General features: G+C 39.5%; 1 protein-coding gene across 1 annotated transcript in view; it reads left to right on the top strand.

Annotated features, from left to right (window-relative positions):
* Nucleotides 1–24,008, top strand: part of elna (elastin a) — a 76,123-nt gene that overhangs the window by 25,202 nt on the left and 26,913 nt on the right. Inside the window, exons 6-23 of the mRNA XM_056270710.1 lie at nt 12,297–12,377; nt 12,454–12,528; nt 12,630–12,656; nt 13,269–13,304; nt 13,425–13,520; nt 13,615–13,662; nt 14,335–14,397; nt 14,495–14,533; nt 14,656–14,730; nt 15,632–15,670; nt 15,769–15,852; nt 16,704–16,754; nt 16,892–16,969; nt 17,107–17,157; nt 20,814–20,879; nt 21,238–21,312; nt 22,550–22,585; nt 22,664–22,729. Coding sequence (XP_056126685.1) covers nt 12,297–12,377; nt 12,454–12,528; nt 12,630–12,656; nt 13,269–13,304; nt 13,425–13,520; nt 13,615–13,662; nt 14,335–14,397; nt 14,495–14,533; nt 14,656–14,730; nt 15,632–15,670; nt 15,769–15,852; nt 16,704–16,754; nt 16,892–16,969; nt 17,107–17,157; nt 20,814–20,879; nt 21,238–21,312; nt 22,550–22,585; nt 22,664–22,729 — 1,086 coding nt within the window. The remainder of the gene's footprint in view (nt 1–12,296; nt 12,378–12,453; nt 12,529–12,629; nt 12,657–13,268; nt 13,305–13,424; nt 13,521–13,614; nt 13,663–14,334; nt 14,398–14,494; nt 14,534–14,655; nt 14,731–15,631; nt 15,671–15,768; nt 15,853–16,703; nt 16,755–16,891; nt 16,970–17,106; nt 17,158–20,813; nt 20,880–21,237; nt 21,313–22,549; nt 22,586–22,663; nt 22,730–24,008) is intronic.

Genomic DNA, 24,008 nt, shown 5'->3' with positions numbered 1-24,008 from the left:
TGCATTTTATTTAGTCACCTGATCTCAAAACCAGATTTTGTTTTGATCTGTACAGAAACCAGAACAGCAGAACCCTGAGAAAGTATGTCAGGTTTTGCTTTCCACATGCTTTTCTATTGTCTCAGTGAGAGGAGCCAGTTTGTTTCAGACTTGAAAGGGAGCGAGGGGTAAATGCAGAGAGAATGAAGGGTGTGGGCCAGGCAGATGAGCAGGGAAGAGCCAGCGAGTCTTGTGAAGCACATGTGCTTTTCATTAGCTGGCTCAGACCTGTCCTCAAACTGCTCGCTTCTGGCCTCTGATTGTGAATAATGGCTGATCCTCATGTTGCAGAGTCCACACTGACATCCTCCAACTCCCGCAGGAGCCACGCATCACTTCCTGTGCTCGTCCCCAGGTGCAGACAATATGCTCCTAAAGCAAAATTTGCAAACAAGTCCTTAGAGTTCATTCTCACTCCTGATGATATGGTTGTATGTTTACATTGAGCCATGTCAGAGTCAAACGGTTTCAAGATGCTGGAGATCACTTTTCGTTTCATCAGTCTTGCGCAACCGCTTTGGAAGAGCACAGTTCCAAAAAAACAAATGCTTTTCACAACAATGTGGTCATCATCATAACAGTGTTCTACTATTAGAGTATGATTTAGCATAAAACAAGAAGTCTTTTCTTCTTAGTTCCCTTCCTGAGTAGTGACACACGGCCATAAAGCATGCATGCATCATTAATGGAAGAAGAGATGTGTGTAAAGTGTGACGCTGGAAATAAATAACCAATAAGTAAAAGGAAGGAAAAATTGTGTCAGATTTGGAATTCATTTCTCAATGCAATGTGGATGCAATAAATTAGGCGGGGGAAACAGCATGTCTTCATGAGACAAGGTTATTCCCCAAATACAGTTTCAAAGATTTGTTGACAATGCTTTTCCCATTTCTTAAAACATGAACTGTTCAAGCATGGATACTTTTGGACGAGTACCATGTAGATGTTGTCCCATGACATGAATATTATATATAATAATTTCAAGATAAAAAAACCCCCAATATTTGTTCCTAAATTTCTGGGAATGAATTGAGTAATTATAGCCATTCAACATTACAGTACATTTTTTACATTTAATAGGCTTTACAAAATATAACAACTTTCAATTTAAGTGAACTTAAAACAATCATCATATAAAGTCATTTAATAAATATTCACATAATAATAATAATAACAATATTTAAATGTACATGATAAATGTTACATTTAGTAGCTGTGCTTTTAATATAGCAGGGCTCAACGTATAGGACTTTTTTTACAGGCCCTACAAAAAAAATGTTTTGACCCATGTAACCTCTGTAACATTTTTTTTTTTTATAAAAAAGGCCATGACATCAACATTTTAAATACCACAGTTCTCGATTTCAGTTTTTACACAACTTAAACTTTTAGCCTAACTAATCTGGGCATGGTTTCACAGACAGGGCTTAGATTAAGCCAGGACATTTAATTAGCTTTTATAAATATGCTTTAAAAAATTACAGGTGTGCATTTTGAGACAAAATAATGGCACTGACATATTTTAAGATACAGTATATCAGTGCAAGTTGCATTTTAGTCTGGGACTAGACTTTAGCCTTGTCTGTGAAACTGGGGGATAAAGTTTAAACATGATTAAAGACAAAGTAAATAGTCAGTAGTAATACAATAAAATAAATTACAAGCAATTGCAAAAATAAACACAATACAACAAAGAACAAATCAATTATTTCAGGTAAGAAGTACTAAAAATTTTTACTGAAAGTACTAAAGTACTTCAGTACTAAAAGTTACTGAAATTGATACTAAATCAAATGTAAAACAACACAGCATTGTTTTCTCTGTATAGATTCATTTTAGATGAATCCTTATTAAAGCTACTTTTTAAAGTAATTCAGTCAAGAGCAGTGAGTGATTTTCTCTTTTTACTTGGCTCTGTTATTAACATTAAAGTCACCATGAAATAAAAATTCAGATTTTTTAAATTGAATGTTGCATTGTTTTTTTTCTAAATTATTTAACTGGGCGCATTATCATTGTTTTAAATTCATGCGCCCTCGTAATCTTGAATCAAATGAACAATCTTCCAGTCACATCTCTTCTCTTCTCTGATGATGTGTTTACTGGTTAACCGTTTCATGCCTGTATGAGTTAAGTTCTCTTTAGCGTCTTATCGCGCTGAAATGGCTTAAAAGCTCTTAAACCAATGATTGGCTGATCATAGGATTGGTTTGGACCATCCTCGGTCAGCCACTCTCTCCCGCTTCGCGGAGCTTATTGGAGTTTATTGTGTTCAGTGTTGGGAAGGTTACTTTGGAAATGTAATTAGTAACTGATTACAAGTTACCTTATTTAAAATGTAATAAGTAGTGTAACATTTTAATTACTTTATTAAAGTAAATAATAAATTAAAGTAAAGTAATAATAAAGTAAAAATTTTTTTTAGAAATTTAAAAAAGTTATCAAATGTAATAGGTAATGTAACTGATTACATTTGATAACTTTTTAAAATTTCTAACAATTTTTTTTAACAGTTAATCATTTTCAAACATTTAAACCAGGCAGGGTTAACCTTAAAGTACTACTCAACACTGATAACTGTCAGAATTTCAAAATTTCACTTGAATTAAGATTGTAATAATTTAATTTTAAAGCACAGCTACCACAAAATAAGCACTTATTTTTACTTTGAGATCGTTCTGAGGTTAAATACAGATTCAAAATCATAATAAGAAATAGTTTAATATACTGTTTTTGAAATCAAATCTTTGCATATCTATTTCCAGCGCTGGAACACATTTTTATCCCTCACCATGGTGGCAACTTTCAGACAGGTTAGCCTAAAGCTTTCAGCGGCAATGTGGATTGATGTAATTGGCAGATTTGGTGCGCTGCAAATTCAAAAAAGAGAACCAATCAAAAGCATCAAAATAGCATTGCTTTACTAAACAGCCTTTCAATGGCAGGAGGCAAGGAGCACATCAAAAACAGGCAAAGCTACAAATTAATATTATTCAACATGTTCTAGCTTTTTACAGAAGGTGTTCAGATGCAGCCCTCTTTGTAATCGTTAACATTTTCATAAGTAACTGTAATTTAATTACACATTTATTTCTCAGTAACTGTAAACCCCTGGTTCTTGTGAGGAGCAAGAGTGATCATGTGATCTCTGTTTATTGGTCATATCATATCTCAGCCCTGACTTGTCAGAAAAGTATTCAACATGCACAAACCTCATGCATATGTGAGCCATCTGGGACATGTTTCACGCTTCGCCAACTGATCAGACCGCCACAGTTGGCTCTTGCATTGACATTTTCGACTTTGATTTGCACAATACCGTTCTTTGTGATAAATAATGGAAATAAATGATCAGTTGGTCTGTGCCAGCTCAGACTGCACTGTAAACCCATCCGGGGTGATATGTCCGTGTTCTGCCTAGCGGGATGGTATGGATTGAGTGTGTTTGTGGCATATTTCTGGAATTGCATGAAAAACGATGACAGAAGCAGATGGCGTTTCACCCCAGTGCACTCTGTCATAAAACATAAACATTTCATAAGCATGTCTTTCTGTTTGTGACAAATGATGTCTTGAAATAAAGCCACAATGTCAGCGTTTGGCTGTCACCATGTTTTAAACTATACAGCTGAAGATGAAGTCATATATATCCACCAAACAACAAATTAGGGTAGCTACCTCATGGTCTCCGTGATTTTGTAAGTAAGACATATTTTGTTGATCCTGGAACAACATTCCTGTCTGAAAATGTTAGACCTAACCCTACCCCTAAGCCTAACCCTACACATAACTTATCCCTTAAATCAGAGGGAAATGATGGTGAATAACACTGATGTAGAAGCACCTAGCCCTAATTGTAAGCCAAAACTTTTCCCTCAAATCTGATTGGTTAAATGGAATGTTGTTCCAGGATCAGCTAAGATGTTGATCCAGGAACATGTTGTACTTAGTCAAATCACATTCACCATATATAGTCAAAGTGTATGAGACATGCAGTTACACTTTAAAATGAATGACAGTAAACAAAAGGTTCAGTAGCAGATATGGCTGGTATTGTTGCAATGGATCATTTCTTTTGATCGCTGTTTTGCTGTTGTCATGACTGGTCTCATTTTCCCTCGATTGAGCATGAAAATCAATACACTATGGGACATTGGCTATAAGCGGTTCGACAGATGCAAGAATGAAAACATCAAAATAGAGTATGCAAAATAAATGAAACAGCAGTCGTAGTTATGTATGGATGTATAATAATGACGTTGTTGCTTTTGGTCAGATATTGAATCACGGCCATTCAAAGAGTTTACGTCAAATTAGAGATTTTCATAGTTTCTTATAGTGTAAAGTAGATAGTACATTTACCACTGAAATTGTCTACAAACCAAGTTTATATTAGTGTCTGTAGATTAAGCGGAATTAATTGCAGGAAATTCTGCACAATGAGAAGAAAATATAAAAAAAAGATGTCTAAAGAATCAGTGATGGATGTTTAATTAGAAGTCTCCATTGCAGTGGCAGTCGCTCACAAGGAAATACCAACGTAGAGGTTTGAAATAAAACACTTCTAGTTTCAGAACACATGGGGTGAGTGTTTTATAGTTCGCTATGTTGCTCGTAGTGTTGATGTCCTTATGATGTCTCTTTTACATTGGATTCCAAAGGCTGGAAATAGTTGTGGAATCTCAATTAATGTCACTCAGTCTTGGAACAGCTCAGTTGAGAATAGCTCTCTTTAGGGGATCTGAGCTTCCAGGGGTTCACCTCGAATGGCCTCCAATCACAGCTTTCTCAAAACATTTCATATCTACAGAACATTAAGTGAGTTGAAGAATCTGTTCAGAAATTGAAACAGCTCCTTGTTGAAGGGAAGTAGCAGTATTTTGACTTATTTTAGCAGTATAGAAATGCCCAAAGAATGCAAGTTTTCATGCTTCGGAACAAGAAGATCTAGAGACTGTCTGACAATCACCAATGAATGTGAATGAGCCAGCATGCGGTTGTTGATGTCATCCTTGGACCCTCTAACAGAAGAACTGTCTGTTTTTACTTCTTTTTTTTTGTCATGTGAAAAGGAAAGGACTATGCAGGCCTTTATTTTTTCTTCCTTTAATTTGGTAACTGGCCATTTACTTGCCGTAGGGTTCACGAGGTATCCAGGCTCACAGGTCAGTGGAAATGACTGGATCTGAGATCCTTCCAATAATCTCACTAGAATTCCGTTGCATTTGAATTCCAGGATGCTGTTGTCGGTTCACTGCAGTTGCCGTCAGTTACATGGACGAGGGCCACGGAATTCTCTGCTCTCTTAAATTAAATCTTCAGGCTTGTCCAGCTGCTCCAGCGAGAACGGGTAGAGGGTTGGAGGGGGTTTGTGGGTGTAGATTAAATTTTGCTTCTGCTCCTTACTCCTAAATCTCTTTATCTGCTGCTTTTAACAATCCCACTCTCATGTGGACTCTGCCCAAATGGTGTTTTGTATTAAAACGAAATCATTGATGAATTGTTCTTTCTCATATGAAATGTCTTTACACCTGTCGTTCACATATTGGCACCCAGCACTACAAACCTAGACAGGTTGGATGGCCACATGCTTTGAAAACTGAAGGCATGCTACTGTCTTGATCATTTCATACTTGATAAATCTAAACAAGGACCAGACAATTGCAATCACCAAATAGTGCCCTGTCTAGTTGTCAGTACCCAAGTCTTGCTCGAAAGAAATCATTCAGACATCAAAGGAGAGAGTACTGGATTACATTTTCCATCTTTTATGATGAAATGACATCTTTCCACCGTCTGCAAGACTGGTGAATAGTACCTTATAACATGTCTATATAACAAATGACACCAATGGAAATTAATTCACATACATTATCCATATACAGTGCTTAGCATAAGTGAACACACCCATGCTAAAGTTGACTCAAAAGAGTAATAAAAAAAATCATCTTTTGGAAAATGATCTTAATGCCTTAATTTAAAAAATGAGGAAAAATCCAACCTTTAAGGACACCAATTTTCTTTGTGAATGAATAATGTATTGTAAATAAATAAATGTTCTTCCTTAAAATACAGGGGGCATAAGTCTGGACACCCCTATGTTAAATTCCCATAGAGGCAGGCAGAGTTTTATTTTTAAAGGCCAGTTATTTCATGGATCCAGGATACTATGCATCCTGATCAAGTTCACTTAGCCTTTGGAATTAAAATAGCCCACATCATCGCACACCCTTCACCATACCTAGAGATCAGCATGGGGTACTTTCCATAAGATCATCTCTCAATGCAAATCAAACCAGCTATTAGGCTAACTGAAATAAACCCATGCCAATATCTAGGTGTGGTGAAGGGTGTGTGATGATGTGGGGCTATTTTAATCCCAAAGGCCATCACATCACATTGTAACATTCCAACATCACATTGTAACATTCAATTCCGTTACCATTGATTTTGGGATAAAATTTCAAAATAGTACATTTTTTTTATGTTGATTCAATGCAGTTAACATCGACACATTAACATTGATTTAACATTGTTACGATGGTGGCTTGCTATCTGGGTCTAATGCCAATGTTTGCCAGCTCTTAAAAGTAAAAAAATCTGACACTTGAGTAATGAAATTGTGGATGTGTGGAAGTAATGTATAATAAGTTAATACATATCGATGTAATGCAAATTTATTGATGTTTTTTTTTATTAGATTCTGGTAAGATTAAATATGAAGTGTTTCTTAATGGGAATTATGTTTTATTAAATTCATATATTTTTGTTTGTTCAAAAAAAACAAATAATTTCTATTAACTTGTATTTTAAAAAATTAGAAACAATTGTTTAATTAAATCTATATCTATTTGATTAGAGAAAATAAATAATTTTTACTACATATTATTTTGATTAAATCTATATCTTTTTATTTAGATCAAAAATAGAATATAAATTAATTGACTTTCTTCAACAAGAAACATATACTTTGTACCAGGTTTTATAAAATAGTTTTCATAGACATAGAACATCTAGTTGCAGGCTAGCTGTAATGTACCCAGCTTAATTAGTGAAGCAGATTCAGGTTCAGGGTTGGTGCAGATTAACACATTAACATTGAGTTTATGTTTCTGACACCACTAATGAGTTGTCACTTCCAAAAAAAGTACCAAAACTCTGGAGGCACCATGGCAATCCCATTTTTGGTGTAGGCTAACCCTAAACCTTATCTAACCCTGGACAATACGCCACAATAACTGAAACTTAAGGTATGCTAAGTCCCTCCCATCTAACATTTTCACATATACAGGTTATTGTCTTTGACAAAATAGCATCCAGCTTAAACATTCAGTGGTGGTTTGCTCTACTTTCTGTTCAAAAAAAGTATATGCTGCTTCTTCTGTCCTCCTCTTTAAGTTTTTGAGTGGGCAGAGTTATGTTTCGATAACCTCATGCACTCTGGGCTTTGTGGAAATAAGGAGAGTAAGCTAAGCTATATTCGAGCTGCACTTGGACGGTCTTCACATTCATCAGGAATAGTTGCCTTGCCTAAGCAGTACTCATAGTGCTTGAGGGAGGTTTGCTGTCTGACACCGGGAAACCAGGGGAGTGCATCATTAGCTAATGGCAGACGCACCTGTCTGGGTGTCTGATCCACACGTCTGAGAGTTGCTCTGACTGATATATTAGAGAAGATTATATGCGCTAAGAAACAGGTCAACAGGTTCAGCTAAATATTTGAGATAATAATGAACAAACAGACATTAGCCACAGTTAGTCCAAGAGCATTCCACATTTTTCCGGCTCTGAGTTTTGATTTGCTAGTAGGATTTACTGTAGTGTCACGTGGCCTAGCTTTTGGCCCATTTTTACAGCCTATTCTGGCCTAGAACTGTCCACTTATTTATGTCCGGCTGACCGACCAGTGACTAGTCATATTTTTTCATACATTTGGTGTCATCTCTGCAAAATGAAATGACGGTGCTATTGGGTATTTTACTTATTATTTACATATTAATAATTACAAATAATAAAATTTGTCACATGCAAATGCTTTGTTGTCGGAAAGAATATGAATCATGGAGGACACCATTTTTGCTTATTCCTTGGGGAAATCTTATCAAAGCTAAAATGTATTTAGGATATTCTGTCAGTATCCAATAATTAGAAAAAAAAACAATGTTTTGACAACCATATTTATTGACAACCATATAAACATCTGTGAATTTAGATCTGCTAGTAGGACATAGTCCACATTTTGTCATAAAGTCTGGCCAATTTACTATTTTCACTTATTTCACTTAATTGTGGGCAAAGAAATAGAAGTTGGAAACTGCACTGGAAACCTCACTGGATGAGCCTGTGTTGGAAATAATTGACACCACAATATTAGACTGTCTGGGAAAGCATTCATTCAAATACTTGCACAGAAGTGTCAGTTTTTCAATTGATTGTTCATTGATTCCATTCTGCAACTAATGGAAGAAATGGGTGTAGACTTTTTAATAAGTATAGTTGTGAAAGAAAATGTGTGAAGTGAACCTTTAATAGTTTTCTGCATTCTTGAGTAGCGAGGTTTGCTTCTTGAAGGAATCTTTCTTTTGAGCTGGTTCATAGGAAGTAACCGGTTGAGCCGGTTTATTAATCGAACTGAATCGAATTTTAGTTCCGGGTTGATGACGCAAGATGCACAAGTCGAAGTAGCACGTCCGACTCAAAAAGAACCAAATGAGCCGGTTCAACCAATTGTCGAAGTTTGCAGAGGATTACCGAGGAGTCTGATGAGTGAATTGGCAATACTATGCAAGCCTGAGGCATGTACTGGAAATATGCTTGTTATGACTATTGTTATTACTGTAAATAACATTTTATTAAAACCTGCAAAAACCTTTCTGTCAAGAGATGTAAATACATTTTACAATAGTTTATTTTGCATTCAGATTATATTTGTTATATTAAATATATATTTGTGATATTATAAGTTGTTAAGCAAAATCAAGGAGTGTAAAAGACTGGTTTATTCTTTCTATATACTTTAGACATGTAGAACATATCCACGTTTATGCATGTCTGTAATGTATGCTGTTGGTGCGAAACTTAAAAAAAATGGATCCAAGATGTAAGCTACTCAATATTGATCAGTCATATCGACATAAAGGATCCGCAAATGAAACTGTGATCACAAACACGAATGAAAGGCAATAATCAGCAATATGCATTGACACAAATAATTTTTCAATATGCATTGACACAAATTACTTTATTTGATTGTCATAAATGCGTAGTGCCAACATTGCTTGATGACATAAGGAACCGGTTCATTGAAATGAACTGTCCGAAAGAACCAGTTCACGGAAATGAATCGGACTTTACATCACTATTCTTGGGATTTTTGTCTAGATAAAGTATCAAAACAACCAATACACACATTTTTTTAATTTTGGCAAATTTGTTGTGTTCAAGTGCTTTGTTGTCAGAAAAAAATAAGAATCATGGAGACCAGGCTTTCTTTCCTATTTCTTTGGGAAATCTTATTTAAGCCTGAACAGCATGGTTGTCACGATCTCAGTGAATAAAGTACATAGAAAAAGTTCAGATGAGGATGAATTCAAAAATAATAACCGACAGCTCCGGCAGAGAAATTAGGGAATTTAGGGTATGTTTACAAGACAACGATACGCTTAAAATAGAGTTTTAAAAGTTTTTCCTTTGAGTTTTCCATGAAGAGACATTGTCAAAACGATCCCCATTTACAAGGAAAACGCTGTATTCTGCTGCCAGGCCACTAGATGGCGATGAAACACTATAGACTGAACACATGATACACATGTGCATGATGTCATCGTCTTCAGAGATTCGCGATTTTGCTGTTTACACAGAGACCGGTTTCAAAAACGTTTTCAAACGAGTAAACAGCCCCTACATATACACAGATAATGAACTAAAATTACTAGCAGGTGCGATGATTAAATTAATTACCATAGCAACAAATGAGACAAAGAACACAGAAAAATTAAGACTTTCAAACCATAAATCCATGATAGTGAAACTTAACGAACAAAAGACTGAATGTCTCTGACAATATTAGAGTTGACGTAATCACAGAAACCAGTCATCACTCTAGATTTCCAGAAAAGAAAAATGTTTTTGATACTTTTCAATGTGAATTTTTTTTAAGGGCCACCACCAATCAGACAGATACTGTTCAAATTGAAGAAATTCAAAATTTCAACACCACTGTTTCTCTGTCTAGGAGTGGTTGTCCAAACAAGAATCACTCAAAGAGCAAAACATGACATTTTAGGAGGTCACAAAACCTAGAGTAGCATCTAAGGGTTTTAAAGGCCTTTCGGCTAAAGTTTATTAGTGTTCATTAGTCCACCGTCTGGCAGGACAGCACAGAGGTAGCCACAGCTCTCCAAGAACAACATTTCTACCAACCTCAAATGTGCCTAAAACTGTGTGGATGAACAAGAATGTTTTGTGAACCAATAAGTAGATAGATTGGAACTCTGCACTTACCCATCCCGACTGTGAAGCACAGTAGGGGCAGTATAATGGTTTGGAGCATTGGCATCTTCAGGATGTCTTCAGGGTGTCCATAAACAGAAAGTCAGACCCGCAACAAGATAAAGACATTAAAAACTCAAGTAGGTCTGCCACTGAAAGGTTAAAGCAGAAGAAATGTAATGTTTCAGAATGACCAGGTCAAAGTCTCTGAAGTGGATGTGCAGGACCAAGCCACAGTTACTGGAAATGTAGAGCTGCCAGTATTGATAATTTAGTGTAGTAAAATGATGCACAGTAAACTAAAAATGCACAGATTCAGTAAATCACATTGTAACCAGTGGATTCAGTAACTTCTTGACATTTTTGTAACCATCTGTGAACAGACTGTGGATGTTTGACATTTTAACTGATCCAAAAGAATTGCAAAAGGTTAGAGCCAAATGTAGACAAGCTGTTTAACAGTCTATAACAAGCCAAAATATGGTTACATCTCCAGCTCTCTACAACTGTGGCAATGTTCTGTGGAGAGATGTGGCCTGTTGTCCATGAACCTCAGCAAACAAATTAACTGTGCTTGGAGAGCAAGAGTATGTGACCTCTGTTTTCCATCAGTGCTGTGATAAATTTCATCTTTTTTTCTCTTGTGTCAGAAGTTGGAATACCAGGATTTAGGGGCATTTTAAAGCTACTCTCAGATTTGTAATGGAAACAAGCAAAATAAAGACTGACAAGCAAAGCATTTTGCTGCACATCCTTTCCATTCCTGTATTCCTCCCTCTACCATAATATAAGAATGCAAACTTTGTGACCTCATTTGTTTAGGGTTTCTGTGTTAAAGGAGGACAATGTAGCAATAATTTTCAATAAAGCCTAACTCCTCATTTACTTAGCCAAAAGATCCACTGTAGTCTCTGAGACCTCACTTTCCATCTCAACTTTCTTTTCATTTATTCTCATTTATTCATTTTTACACTCTCTCTCTCTCTCTCTCTCTCTCTCTCTCTCTCTCTCTCTCTCTCTCTCTCTCTCTCTCTCTCTCTCTCTCTCTCTCTCTCTCTCTCTCTCTCTCTCTCTCTCTCTCTCTCTCTCTCTCTCTCTCTCTCTCTCTCTCTTCATTCTTTCCCATCCAGCCCCTCCCAGTTACCAAGGGGTTTGGAGCAGATCATCATAATTCATAATCATTCAGGTTATATTATTCCTATTAGATATTACTTCAGTTACACTTTATTTTGATTGTCCATTTTAGACATTGTACTATCTACAAATAGCTTCATGTAGTTGACATTAACTACATGTCAACTAGCAGTCATCGGAGTATTAGTAGACTCTCTTAATATCTGCTAACACTTTATTGTGATGCTCCCAAACAGACATTCTTCTGACTATAAGTAACTTTGCAAGTACATATCAACTTATTCTACTTACCCTAACCTAACAGTCGAGTAAGTTGACATGTTAGTTGAAAAATAATAAGGGTTAGTTGATGTATTAAAGTTGGAGGAGGGTAATTTGCTGCTTATACTGAATGGACCTTAAATTGTGATGCTGTGGTAGGCGTCGTATTCCTATAGGCTGATGTGGATCAGCTGAGAGTCAGCTGATGCAAACTTGACTGATATGACCTGCCAGAACTAAAGTTAAACTTGATTTATTTATTGACTTATTATTATTTATTTTTACTTACATTACAAACTAATTGACTATAAATGTCCATGCCTTGCAAATGGGTTTTCTAAATTTGTTGCTATATGTCCTTCCTACTGTAGGTGGTTATGGGGCTTATGGCGCATATGGTGGTGCTGGAAGATTCTACCCAATGGCTGGAGGTCTGAAACCGGCTAAATCAGGTGCTCTTCCAGTGAATAGTCAGTCAACACATGTGCAGTCAAGTAATTACATATAACCATTAGGCTTTCTCTTTAGGCACTGGGCTACCAGGTGGTCTTCCAGGAGGAGGTCTTCCAGGAGGAGGTCTACCTGGAGGAGGTCTACCTGGAGGTGCCATTCATTCAACAAGTCTATTGATTAATTTGATTTTCTTTGTGGCTAAGTAACACAAACTGCATAGCTCTCTTCTAAGTCTGATTTTCTTGTTTCAGGTGCTGGTGTAAAGCCCCCTAAAGGCGGTAATATATGTCTTTGAGTTTCCATCGTTTTCATTGTACAAACACATTGTAAATTAAACTTCTTTTAGGCAAGCATCTTTAGAGAAGAACTAAAATGGAAAGAGTAGGTGGAGAACTGACCTCATTCTCAGAAGAACCATTCATACAGTACAAACATACAAGTCCCCTTTTAACACATCTTACATATAACTACATATAACACGGCTAAGACTCTTTTCATGGTACTCCAGTTGGCTCGAACTTGAATGAAGGAGACTTAGATCATGAGCCAAATCAACAAACGTGTCCCCTCTGGGACCCCGCTGGTGGTGTTCGTGTAACGAAGGCCAGCACATTACTTCAGCTTGTCCTTGGCACAATCTAAAAGCAGCATGCAATGTCTGTTCCTCTGTGTTTGATATCGGTTGGAAAAGGGTTAAACAAATAAATGAACAGCCTGAAACATCAGCTTCCAGGCACTGAAATCAGATAAGATGACTTGTTTCATGTCAGAGGGACGGAGCATGTGAGGCAAATTAAATCACTGAGGAATCACATGGAATATCTGCTGTCTAGCTTTGCACTCAATGTGTATAATGATGTGACTAAATGTGTGTGTTAATGTTTGTTCAGGGCCAGGTGTAGGAGGAACTGGTACTGGTCTCCCAGGTGCAGTGAATGTATATTTAGCTATTACTGGCATCGTCCTTTGCATGAGTGCATTTGAATGATTATAGCTAGCAGTGATAGTCCAGTCTATGATGGTCTTGCCTTTGTATTGTTTGTTAGGCTTTGGCATTCCTCAGACTGGTGTACAAGGACTGGGCCCTGGTGGGGTTGGACCTGGAGGGAAAGCAGCAAAACCTGGAAAAGCTCCAGTGCCAGGTAAGCGTGGGACTGTGGGACATTTATATAGACCCGCCTATATACATGTAAATATGCACATTATAGATCAGCTTTTCAATCTTGATTTTTGCAGGAGTGGGAGTGCCTGGTCCGTATCAAGGGGGACTTGTTCCTGGACAAGGTTTGTTCTTTTCCTCTGTTTATGTACTGTAATTTGACCACCAGGCCCACAAGGAATCTGCAAACGTTTTTGACATTTTCTGTGCTGATTGTGGGGAACATATGCCGAATTCTGTGAAATGGATCTACACATGGCAAAATATGTTCAACAGAGCTGCAGAAACTACACTTCTAGGCCAGAAACATATTATATGCAAGTATGCAAACCTACAAATTCTTGGCACTCTCAAAAGGGTGATATTGTTACCTTTAAAGTGTGTAATGGATTTTTCAGGTAGCTAGCTAAATACGGTTCCTTTTAACTTGACTTGCTCAGAAAGATTGACCTCCGACCTCAGTGGCTCCTCCATGACAGAAATTGACCTAAAGGAGACAACAGACCACAGAAGACAGTTTATTCTAATGCCCACATAGAAATGGTGCATGAAATGCATATTGTGCGGTTAGAAGCATTGCATTCACATACTTGCATTTATTGGTCCATTATCAAATTAGCCAAGACATCTCATAAACAAATGTGTCGAACTTGAACGATTTCTGCAAACATCTGTGGAGCTTTCTGTGGTCGCAGATTTCGTGCAGGCCACCTATTAAGTTATTTGGATAAAACACCAAATTAAAATTGCACACATGGCCTTAATTTGTTTGATCACTGGGATTTACATGACTACAGGCTTCAATGGACGGGGTGTTCTTCCTGGTGTAGCCACTGGAAATGGACTCAAGCCTAAATCAGGTAAACTCTAAATGAAAATGACATCTGTCATTGCAGTGTGATACTTCTAAAAATAAGCTATATGATATCTATATGACTGACTGAATCTTTCCCATAGCTGCTGGTGGTGCTGGGCAGGGTCTGGTACCAGGTGCTGGTTAGTACATGAGCACACAGCAACCACTATAAATAGAATAATGATATCTGGAAAGTGTGGAAGATGGATTTGTTTGCAAATCTGACAGGATCTACACTAGAAGTTTATTCTGTCTGTCATAGGTGGGCGTGGATATGGTGGACCACTGCAACAAGGAGTTTTTCACGGATACCCTCTGAAATCTCCCAAATCCCCAGGTGAAATTTCTGATTCTTTTAATCAGACACAAATCAGCTCAGCCCAGCTTTACCACCCCTCGAAAAGAAGCATTTGCTGACTGATTGCATTTGTGGTTTTACAGCATTGCAATATGAGGTTGCTAGAAATAAGCAAGAATGTCTTTCATCAAATGCTCTAGATGAAACCCAGCTATATTGGATCACTGCTTAGACTTGCATTGCTATTCATCCATTTATGTAGTAGATTGCTCTCCGGTGCACAGACACGTTGTGTGATTTCTCCTACATGGAGGTTCAACAGTTGAAGAGCTCAATTAATTTGTTTCTCTGGGAAGTGACTCCTCACTTGGGAAAATGCCTTGACAAAGTTCATAGGCATAGTTTTCATAGTCATATCTAAAATATATTTTCGTAAATGTTTCCGTTTAAAGCTTGAAATGAAATGCATATTTTCACGTCTCTCTTATCTGTGAGCTATCAGCCTTAATCAAGGATTAGGAATTCATCCAGTAAAATTAGGAGAAATTGATTGCGGTATTAATATGTGAGCCTCTGGTGGAACATAGCTTTTTCCAAACTTGCATATTTGTTCTGATTAAAACAGGATACAGTGTTGATAAAAATGTGTGGTCAACTTGAACGGTTTAACGCTTCATATGTTGTATATAAGTGAGCTCATACATCAACAGAAATCATTTGGATGCTTCTTTATCATCTTCATTTTTGCAGTTTTATATGTATTATTTAATCTGAATGCACTTTTTGTTCAAACACTGGCCATGTGTTAGTTCATAGCACGCTTTATTGTTGTGGCTAGCTTTGATACATCAAACAACAACATATTTGATAACACAAATCATTTTTGGTATATCTGTAGTATATTTTGATACATATGAAAGTACATTGCCTGTCTCAACAGGTGCTGGTTTGCCCTACACTGGTGGTAAACTTCCATATGGTAGGATACATTAGCAACCTTGAGAACATGCATGTGTAAAATACCTGATGTATGATGTGTATTAGCTTGTGTGCTGATTCTCACCTGGTATACCAAAGGTTATGGTGGCTTTGGTGGAGGTGGTGGACTCCCCGGTGGGAAAGCAGGAGCTGGCTCCAAGCCGGGTTATCCAACAGGGACTGGTGTGTTATGTCAGAGCTATCATATTTGAATCATTGTTATGATCCCCCCCTTTAACGTTAATACTTTAACTTTAATACATCAACTAACCCTTATTATTTTTCAACTACATGTCAACTAAATCTATAGAGTGTTAGGTTAGGGTTAGTAGAATAAGTTGATTTGTACTTGCAAAGTTACTTATAGTCAAAAACTATTTCACAAAATCTTTTAACGTTTAATAACTATTTAACACCTTAAAAGCCTGAAAAAATGGCTTCATTATCTTAAAGGTAGGGTAGGCAGTTTCGGAAAGGCTAGTGATAGCAAGCTAGCTTTGAAAGCATTAGATCCCAGCCTCCCTTCAGAGCGTCTCCAAAGCCACGCCTCCTTCAAAAGACATGAACGCACACATTCAGAGCAGATATGACATCATATTCGGACCGAATGCAATGATTCGCTGAACATTTTTTAGTCCTGAGACTTCCACAGATGATATACATGTTTTAATATTTAGACTACTTCTATTATTGATTGCTATCAGGATGTAAAGAGAGTTTCAATCAGTATAACAAAAATGTTTATACAAAAAATTGTCTACCCTTCTTTTAATATAAAAAATAATTTCTTATTTATTCAAATTTTATGTGAAAAATAACACACACACACACACACAGACACACATGCTATTGACTTCATGATATTCATCCTAGAAGAGTTGCAAAGATACTGAAATCACTATGTTACTTTACATGGAAAAAGTGCATGCGCACACACACACACACACACACACACACACACACACACACACACACACACACACACACACACACAAATGCATGATCAGTGTCTGATCTGCTGTGTCTGTATGCAGGTGTGGGATCTTTAGGAGTCTCTGCTGCACAGGCCAAAGCTGCTAAATATGGTAATACTCATTTATTAAATGCCACATTGCCAAAGCTCTATCCACAGAACACATATATTAAGATTTGCTTCAGATTTTTGTGCATATTTGTGTAATATGAATGTAATTTGAAAAGTTCCCTCTGCAAATTTCTGAAGGTGCTGGAGCTGGTTTGGGTGGGGCTGGAGCTGGAGCTTACCCAGGTGGTGCAGGTGGACTTTACCCAGGGGCAGGAGGTGAAGATGCCTTTTCTTTTGTAATCCCACAAAACTGCAATCTACATTTTCATATTAAAGGAATAGTCCATTCAGAAATGTAAGTCAAGGCACGGCAAATGCATGATCAGTGTCTGATCTGCTGTGTCTGTATGCAGGTGTGGGATCTTTAGGGGTCTCTGCTGCACAGGCCAAAGCAGCTAAATATGGTAATAATCATTATTAAATTATTTTAATAGCCACATGGCCTAAGCTCTATCCACAGAACAAAGATATTAAGATTTTGTGCATATTTGTGTAATGTGAATGTAGTATGAAAAGTTCCCTCTGCAAATTTCTGAAGGTGCTGGAGCTGGTTTGGGTGGGGCTGGAGCTGGAGCTTACCCAGGTGGTGCAGGTGGACTTTACCCAGGGGCAGGAGGTGAAGATGCCTTTTCTTTTGTAATCCCACGAAACTGCAATCTACATGTTCATATTAAAGGAATAGTCCATTCAGAAATGGAAGTCATTTCCTCAAACAGCTACTTCAGTGTTTACATATTTCCTCAGGTATTGGAGCTGGTTTAGGTGGAGTTGGAGGTCTGCCAGGTGGTGCTGGTGGACTTTACCCGGGGGCAGGAGGTGAGAAATCATCTAGCTAAAGAATGATTTAAGAGCTGCAATCAGCCATTGTCATTTTAAAGAAATAGAACACCCCAAAATGGAAATAATTTACTCACTCGTGGTTACCATTGTGGTGAAGAGTAGTGCTGTCAATTGCGACTTTCACTTCGATGCAATAATGTTTTATAACCCCAAATCACAATTTCTCAAATGTGTCGAATGTGTCCATCCTGAGCATTAATGGAAATTGTATGTTGGGTCAATATAACTCAATTAAGTTAAAACAGCATTCCCTTGTTTTATGTTACATCAAACTGATTGAAATAGGCTATAAAAACAAAATTAGAATTTGTTGGCAGAATCAGGTAGAAATACCTACTTAAAGCAACAACTGCACAAGTTCACTTTTTACAGTGTAGTTTCAAATTATAAATCCCACTTTAACATGTTTACATGTATTTATTTGTGCAGAGTGGGCACTTATATAAGAATAAACAGTTGCTTTATTTTGATGGTCCACTTTAGACACGACTAACTATAAGTAACTTTGCAACTACATGCAATAGAGTATTAGTAGACTGTAGTAGACTGTTAGGTTAGGTGTTAGGTGTTAGGGTTCAGGTTAGTAAATTGACATGTAGCTGCAAAATTACTAATAGTCAGTAGATTAGTCTGTTGGGGGAGCATCGAAATATAGTGTTGGCAGATATTAAAGTAACACTCTCGTCTGCCATAGCCTGACGTGGTCTGTATCGCTTTTACTGGCACTATGTAACTTCGGGTTTCGGGTAGGAACCCGTGCACAAAAAGAACTACAAAATTTGACTGCTTTACGGCATACGTCACTTCCCCCACCACTTCCTCAAATTGTCTGTGGCCATTGCAGACATCCCAAGTCTCCCGGGAGTCTCCTGCGTCTCCCTGATGCCCGCAAATTAGTTCAGATCTGCCGGAATCTAGAGCGCGCATGTGAGACAGAACATACTGCGCGCATAACATACATAGCGCGAGCACGGCTGAGAGAGAGAGAGCGAGAGACCTTGCGAGTGTGCCTCACGAAAGCTAGTCAACCCGCCACCAGCCGCCCCCCAACGTCAACAATCCAGTCACCAAGATATACCTCCCTGTCTGAAATGACTTCTTGCAGGTTGGGATGTCTGCCATTGTTGATTCCAAAGCCGGTGCTGGATAAACAGCGAGCGTGCGCGTGCGACAGTCGGCTGCGGAAGGCTAAATTATTTACGACAGCAGTAATGGACAATTCTGCTTCCAACCTGTAGGGCGACCGCAGAGGAAAAATCACATGGTGTTGCTTTAAGCAGACAGTTTACTCTAATGACTGCTAGTTGACATGTAGTTACAAAAGTAACTTATAGTTAATAGAATGTCGAAAGTGGGCCATCAACATGAAGTGTTACCAAATAAACTGTTCCCTCTAGGTGTTCTTACACCAGCTCAAGCTAAAGCAGCTAAATATGGTGAGTACACTGATTAATTATCATCTATATTATGTGGCCCATAAGTGGTTATTTGGCAAGTCAGTCTTCCCTATCACATTATCAACTGATAACTCGATAACATGGTTTTTGACTTGAAAAAGTGTTTTTGCGATTTGACTAGGTGCTGGTCCTGGTGTTACTGGTATTGGTGGTGCAACAGGCACAGGCAGACTCTTTCCTGGGGTAGGAGGTGAGATACATATGTGTGCCTTAGCCTTAAATGACAGACGGTTTAGTAGAATGATACAATATTGATAAAAAATGTTGTTTGTTCTCCCATATGTCAAGGTACTGGTGCACTCTCCCCTGCTCAGGCAAAAGCTGCTAAATATGGTAAGCATGTATCCATATTTAAGCTCCAATTTTTTCTTCAAAACAATGTGAAAATCATCCTGCCCACTCATTCACATATACAATAATTGATTTAAAATTTGTAAGACATGTTTTGTATAAGAAAGCTGTATGTGAGGAGGGCGTGAATGATCATGAATATTGATGTATTTCACACCTGGGAAGACAAATACCCTCCCTTAATGGCCCAATCAGGTGGGACTGTGGGGGAGCTTGAACAAAGAATGTAGAGAGTTTAACAGAATGGCTTATTGATTGTTTGGATTTATTTACAACTCAACATAATCCAAAATCTTATGTTACATCAAATGTTTCATTCGTTACGACGTTATGCAATGAGATTGCAAAAACATGTAACTTAATGTTTGGCTCGTTTTGCTTTTCAAACTCACAGCGCTTGCAGAGAACATTTACTGCGATCAAGCCACTCCTCATATGAAACATTATTGTTACCACATTATAAACAGTTTTCAATGATGAATAACACTTGTCTGTATGACAAAAATCGACCGGGTTATTTGAGTCTCTTTCGCACTGATAAGTAAAAAACGAAGTGATCGCGCTGGCGCAAACACCGACCCCAGGGTTTTTTTCAGATATACCAGGGTTCTTTGATTCCAAACTAAATCAAACACACCCAAACAAGCCACAAAGGAAAGTACAAGCAAAAGTTCAGGGTTAGAACTAAACTCTGCAGGACAGCGGTCCTCCTAGATTAGGAATGAAATATAGCATTGGTAATGTCAAACTGAGTGATCATGGTTCTGCCTTGCTCCAGGTGCAGGAGCAGTTCCTGGTGGTGCTGGGATTGTGCCAGGAGCCGGAGGGGTCTACCCTGCAACAGGAGGTAAAAGTCTGTCTGTACAATATATCCAGAAGATCATAAAATAAGTGAAGTTCAGGGCCTTGTGGATGTAGTTGTCGTCAGTAACGGCCCTTTCCCAAATGACATTCTCAATCTTTGCAGTCTGCCTCCAAAAAAAGGATGTCCTACATGGCAAAATAATGTTCTACTTTCAGTGACATAATGCCTCATTAATGTTGCTATTGGTAGTAGTGCGCTGTAGAACCGAGTGTAGGTTCAGCTAAAAGATGCTTTGATGGCACAAAGCAGGAAACTAGCTAGCACACTTTTAAATGCCAAAATGACAAATGGGACACTCTACTGAATATACTAGTCCATTTAATTTGGGACATGGCCAATTTTGTCCATCATGCCCATATCGCTAACATTTTTCACATATCTTCCATTACAATGATCATAGAGTCTCAATACATTTATTTCTGCTTTCTTTACAAGGTCTGACACCTGCTCAAGCCAAAGCTGCTAAATACGGTAAGATAAATTTGAATGATTCAGTCTTATAATGTATATAAAGCATCTTATAATGTATTCTTCTCTGATCTCATAGGTTTGGGTGGGGCAGGTGGAGCTGGTGCTGGGCCTGGTTATGGAGGACTGTACCCTGGAGCAGGAGGTGAGTGGGAAAAAAAATTGAAACTAATTAGCTTTTTAAGGCACTTGGTAAACGAAATATCCATGAGCACAACTGTAAATCCTGCTTTGTCGTCAAATCTCAGATGGCAGTTATATTTGTGCCACAGTTAGTTTGGCCATGATTTTGGATTTTGATTTTTTTTTTTTTATAATAATAAATGCAAATGACAACGACAGACTAGCGCCTGAGATCAAGCCACTCAAAAGTTACTGGATGGATTTTAGAGTCTCAGGGGCATTTTTTAAAGTGGTTCACTGCTTATTTTATTAAAATATTTTACAAATATTAAGTCTTTTAAAAAAAGATGATCTCAAACAACTTGTGTCTTTTTTCGTAGGTGCAGGTGGTGTACCAGTTGGTGGAGTAGCGGGGGGAGCTGGAGTAATTCCTGGAACAGCACCAGGGGCTGGAGGTGAGTTTTACATCACGCTAATATTGGCTGACGAAACCTAAAATTCATGTTGTGGGGTAAAAATGTGTTAATCTAAAGAAATGAAGGTAAACTATAATAGGAAAAAAGGAAGCTGAGGTATGTACCATTTGCCTTTCGCTTCGGAGCCAAACAGTTCTGTATGTCTCTGAAGAGTGTTGGTTTGCAACGAGCGAGTATGTTGACCTCTTCTGGAAGAAGCCTCTCATCTGGTGATGGTGTGACATTGCGAGACAGTGGTGGTTGCGAGCTTCTAGCGCTCTCAGCGGCTGTTTTAACAGCATTATCTTTTCTTTGATTGTTGGTTGGTTAGAGGGCGTTCAGAGTGAGTGCTTCACTGTGCGGGCTACACCATCCCTTGCCATTGTTTGCCGTGGTCATTTCTCCTGTGTGCTTCGCCACCTTAGAAAGCTATTTCCTGAGTAACACGGGTGTGACTGCGTCTTTTTCAATATGTCATATCACCTGTGTGTTTCTGGGTGCGGTCGTTCCCTGGCGCAGGCTGACGGTCACAAAAACTGCATCACGTGTCTGGGCATTCAGCACGCTGAAGCAGCGTTTGTGGATGATTCATGTTCCCATTTCGGGAATATGACCATCGCGGTGTTACGGTCAAGACTCCTATACATCAAACGAGGTGGGGTCCCCTTACCTATGCCTCTATCTAGTGTTTCTTTTGGCCAACCCCAAAAGAGGGCTACTTTGACGAATAGCCTGAATGACTTGAGGATCACAGTGAGGGCTTCCCCGCCCAGTACCCAATCCCTGTGGGCCCCTCACTCCTCTCAAACACCCCAAGCCGTAGAGTTTTGAGCTGAGCACGCTGGCCCCTTTCATGACCGGCCAGTCGTTTTATTCGGGGCTCCCCCTGCTGACCAGATGTCAATCGTAGCATCAGAGAGTGAGCTTGAGTCTGGAGATGAGGACTCGGCTGCGCTTCCTCCTTCTGGGAGAGTTGCATGGCCGAGCCTGATCCAGAGTTGATGGCTAAGCTTGCCCGGGCCGCCGAGAGGATTGAGCTCGGTGGAATCCTCCACTGTGTCCCGAACCCTCGAGGTTGGACGATTGGTATCTCTAGTCCATTTAATTTGTTACATGGCCAATTGTGTCATAATGTCCATATCTCTAACATTTTTCCATTATTCCATTAACATTTCACATATCTTCCATTACAATGATCGTAGAGTCTAAATACATTTATTTCTGCTTTCTTTACAAGGTCTGACACCTGCTCAAGCCAAAGCTGCTAAATACGGTAAGATAGATTTGAATGATTCAGTCGAAGGCCAAATATCCAAAGCATCTTATAATGTATTCTTCTCTGATCTCCTAGGTTTGGGTGGGGCAGGTGGAGCTGGTGCTGGGCCTGGTTTTGGAGGACTGTACCCTGGAGCAGGAGGTGAGGGTGTCACAATAACCACGGGGACCAGAATACTAATCAACAGACTTTATTTATACACAGAGCAAATCCAGGGCAGAAGAATAAACGTAGAAAACTCAGAAGATACTTTACACATTAAACTTGAACTCATGCACGAATTCCTAAATGCTCTCATAGACAGTACTGGGAAATGTAGTGCGGGACAGGACCAGGGTAAACCGTGACATTACTCCCCCCTCCCGGGAGGCGCGTCCTCGTGCCTAATAACATCCGAGGGTGGGCGTCCTGGAGTCCTACCCGGGGGGATAGGGAACCAGGGACCAAGGACCAGAGACTCCAGGATGGTGAGGGACCAGAGGATACCAGGGCGGGGTCGGCCAAATGGTCGACCACCGGCGAGCAGGCTGGGTGGTCGTCCACGGTGGAGCGGTCTCTCAATCGGGCAGGGCCAGTAGTGATTGAAGTTCGGGGCTGGGCGGCGCCAGCGTTCTGGGGAGCTCCAAGCTGGACGTAACCAGCTACTTGGGTAACTCTGAACTGGGCGGACCCAGTGGCTTGAGTAACTCTGAACTGGGCGGACCCAGTGGCTTGGGTAACTCTGAACTGGACGGGACCAGCGGCCTGGGAAACTCTGAGCATACAGTGCTTGGCTTGGCGGGCTCGGTGCTCACAGCCCCTGATTGGGCGGTCACTACATTCTCAGACCCTGAGTCAGCGGGCAAAACCTTCACGGTTGCTGGCAAGGCGGCCATTAACTCCACGGTTTCTACTTCGACGGGCGCTAAGTAAAGCGCAGGCTCATCTATTCTCACGTGGGTTGCGGGCTTGACAGGATTAGCGTGAAGTGCGGGCTTGTTGGGTCTGGTGCGAGGCACGGCCTGGACAAGACTGATGTGACGAGCGGACTCTGCAGGACTGACGAGATGCATTGGCTCGGCAGGGCAGACGACGCATGCAGGCTCGGCTGGGCAGACGACAGGCGCAGGCTCGGCTGGGCAGACGACAGGCGCAGGCTCGGCTGGGCAGACGACCGGCTCTGGCTCGGCTGGGCAGTCAAGATGAGCGGATTTAGCTGGGCCGGTTGGATGTGGAGCATACCTGCGAGCTCCCCGGACTGACATCAAAGGGGGGTCAAACTATTTGGACGCCAGATCAGCACTGTTTGAAACCAGCTTACGTGCTCTGGGCCAGGTGATCCCCGCGACTGGTCCAGGGCGGATACTGAACTCCTGCTCGGTGGGTTTGACTGGGCTGATTAGACGAACAGGCTTGACTGGGTTGAGGACAGTACATTCAG

Source organism: Rhinichthys klamathensis, unplaced genomic scaffold (genome assembly GCF_029890125.1).
Source record: "Rhinichthys klamathensis goyatoka isolate OS25496 unplaced genomic scaffold, OSU_Roscu_1.1 h1tg000014l_1, whole genome shotgun sequence".
NCBI classification, from domain to species: domain Eukaryota; kingdom Metazoa; phylum Chordata; class Actinopteri; order Cypriniformes; family Leuciscidae; genus Rhinichthys; species Rhinichthys klamathensis.
Note: the sequence above shows the minus strand (reverse complement) of the source record. Positions and strands in the feature narration are given on the sequence as shown.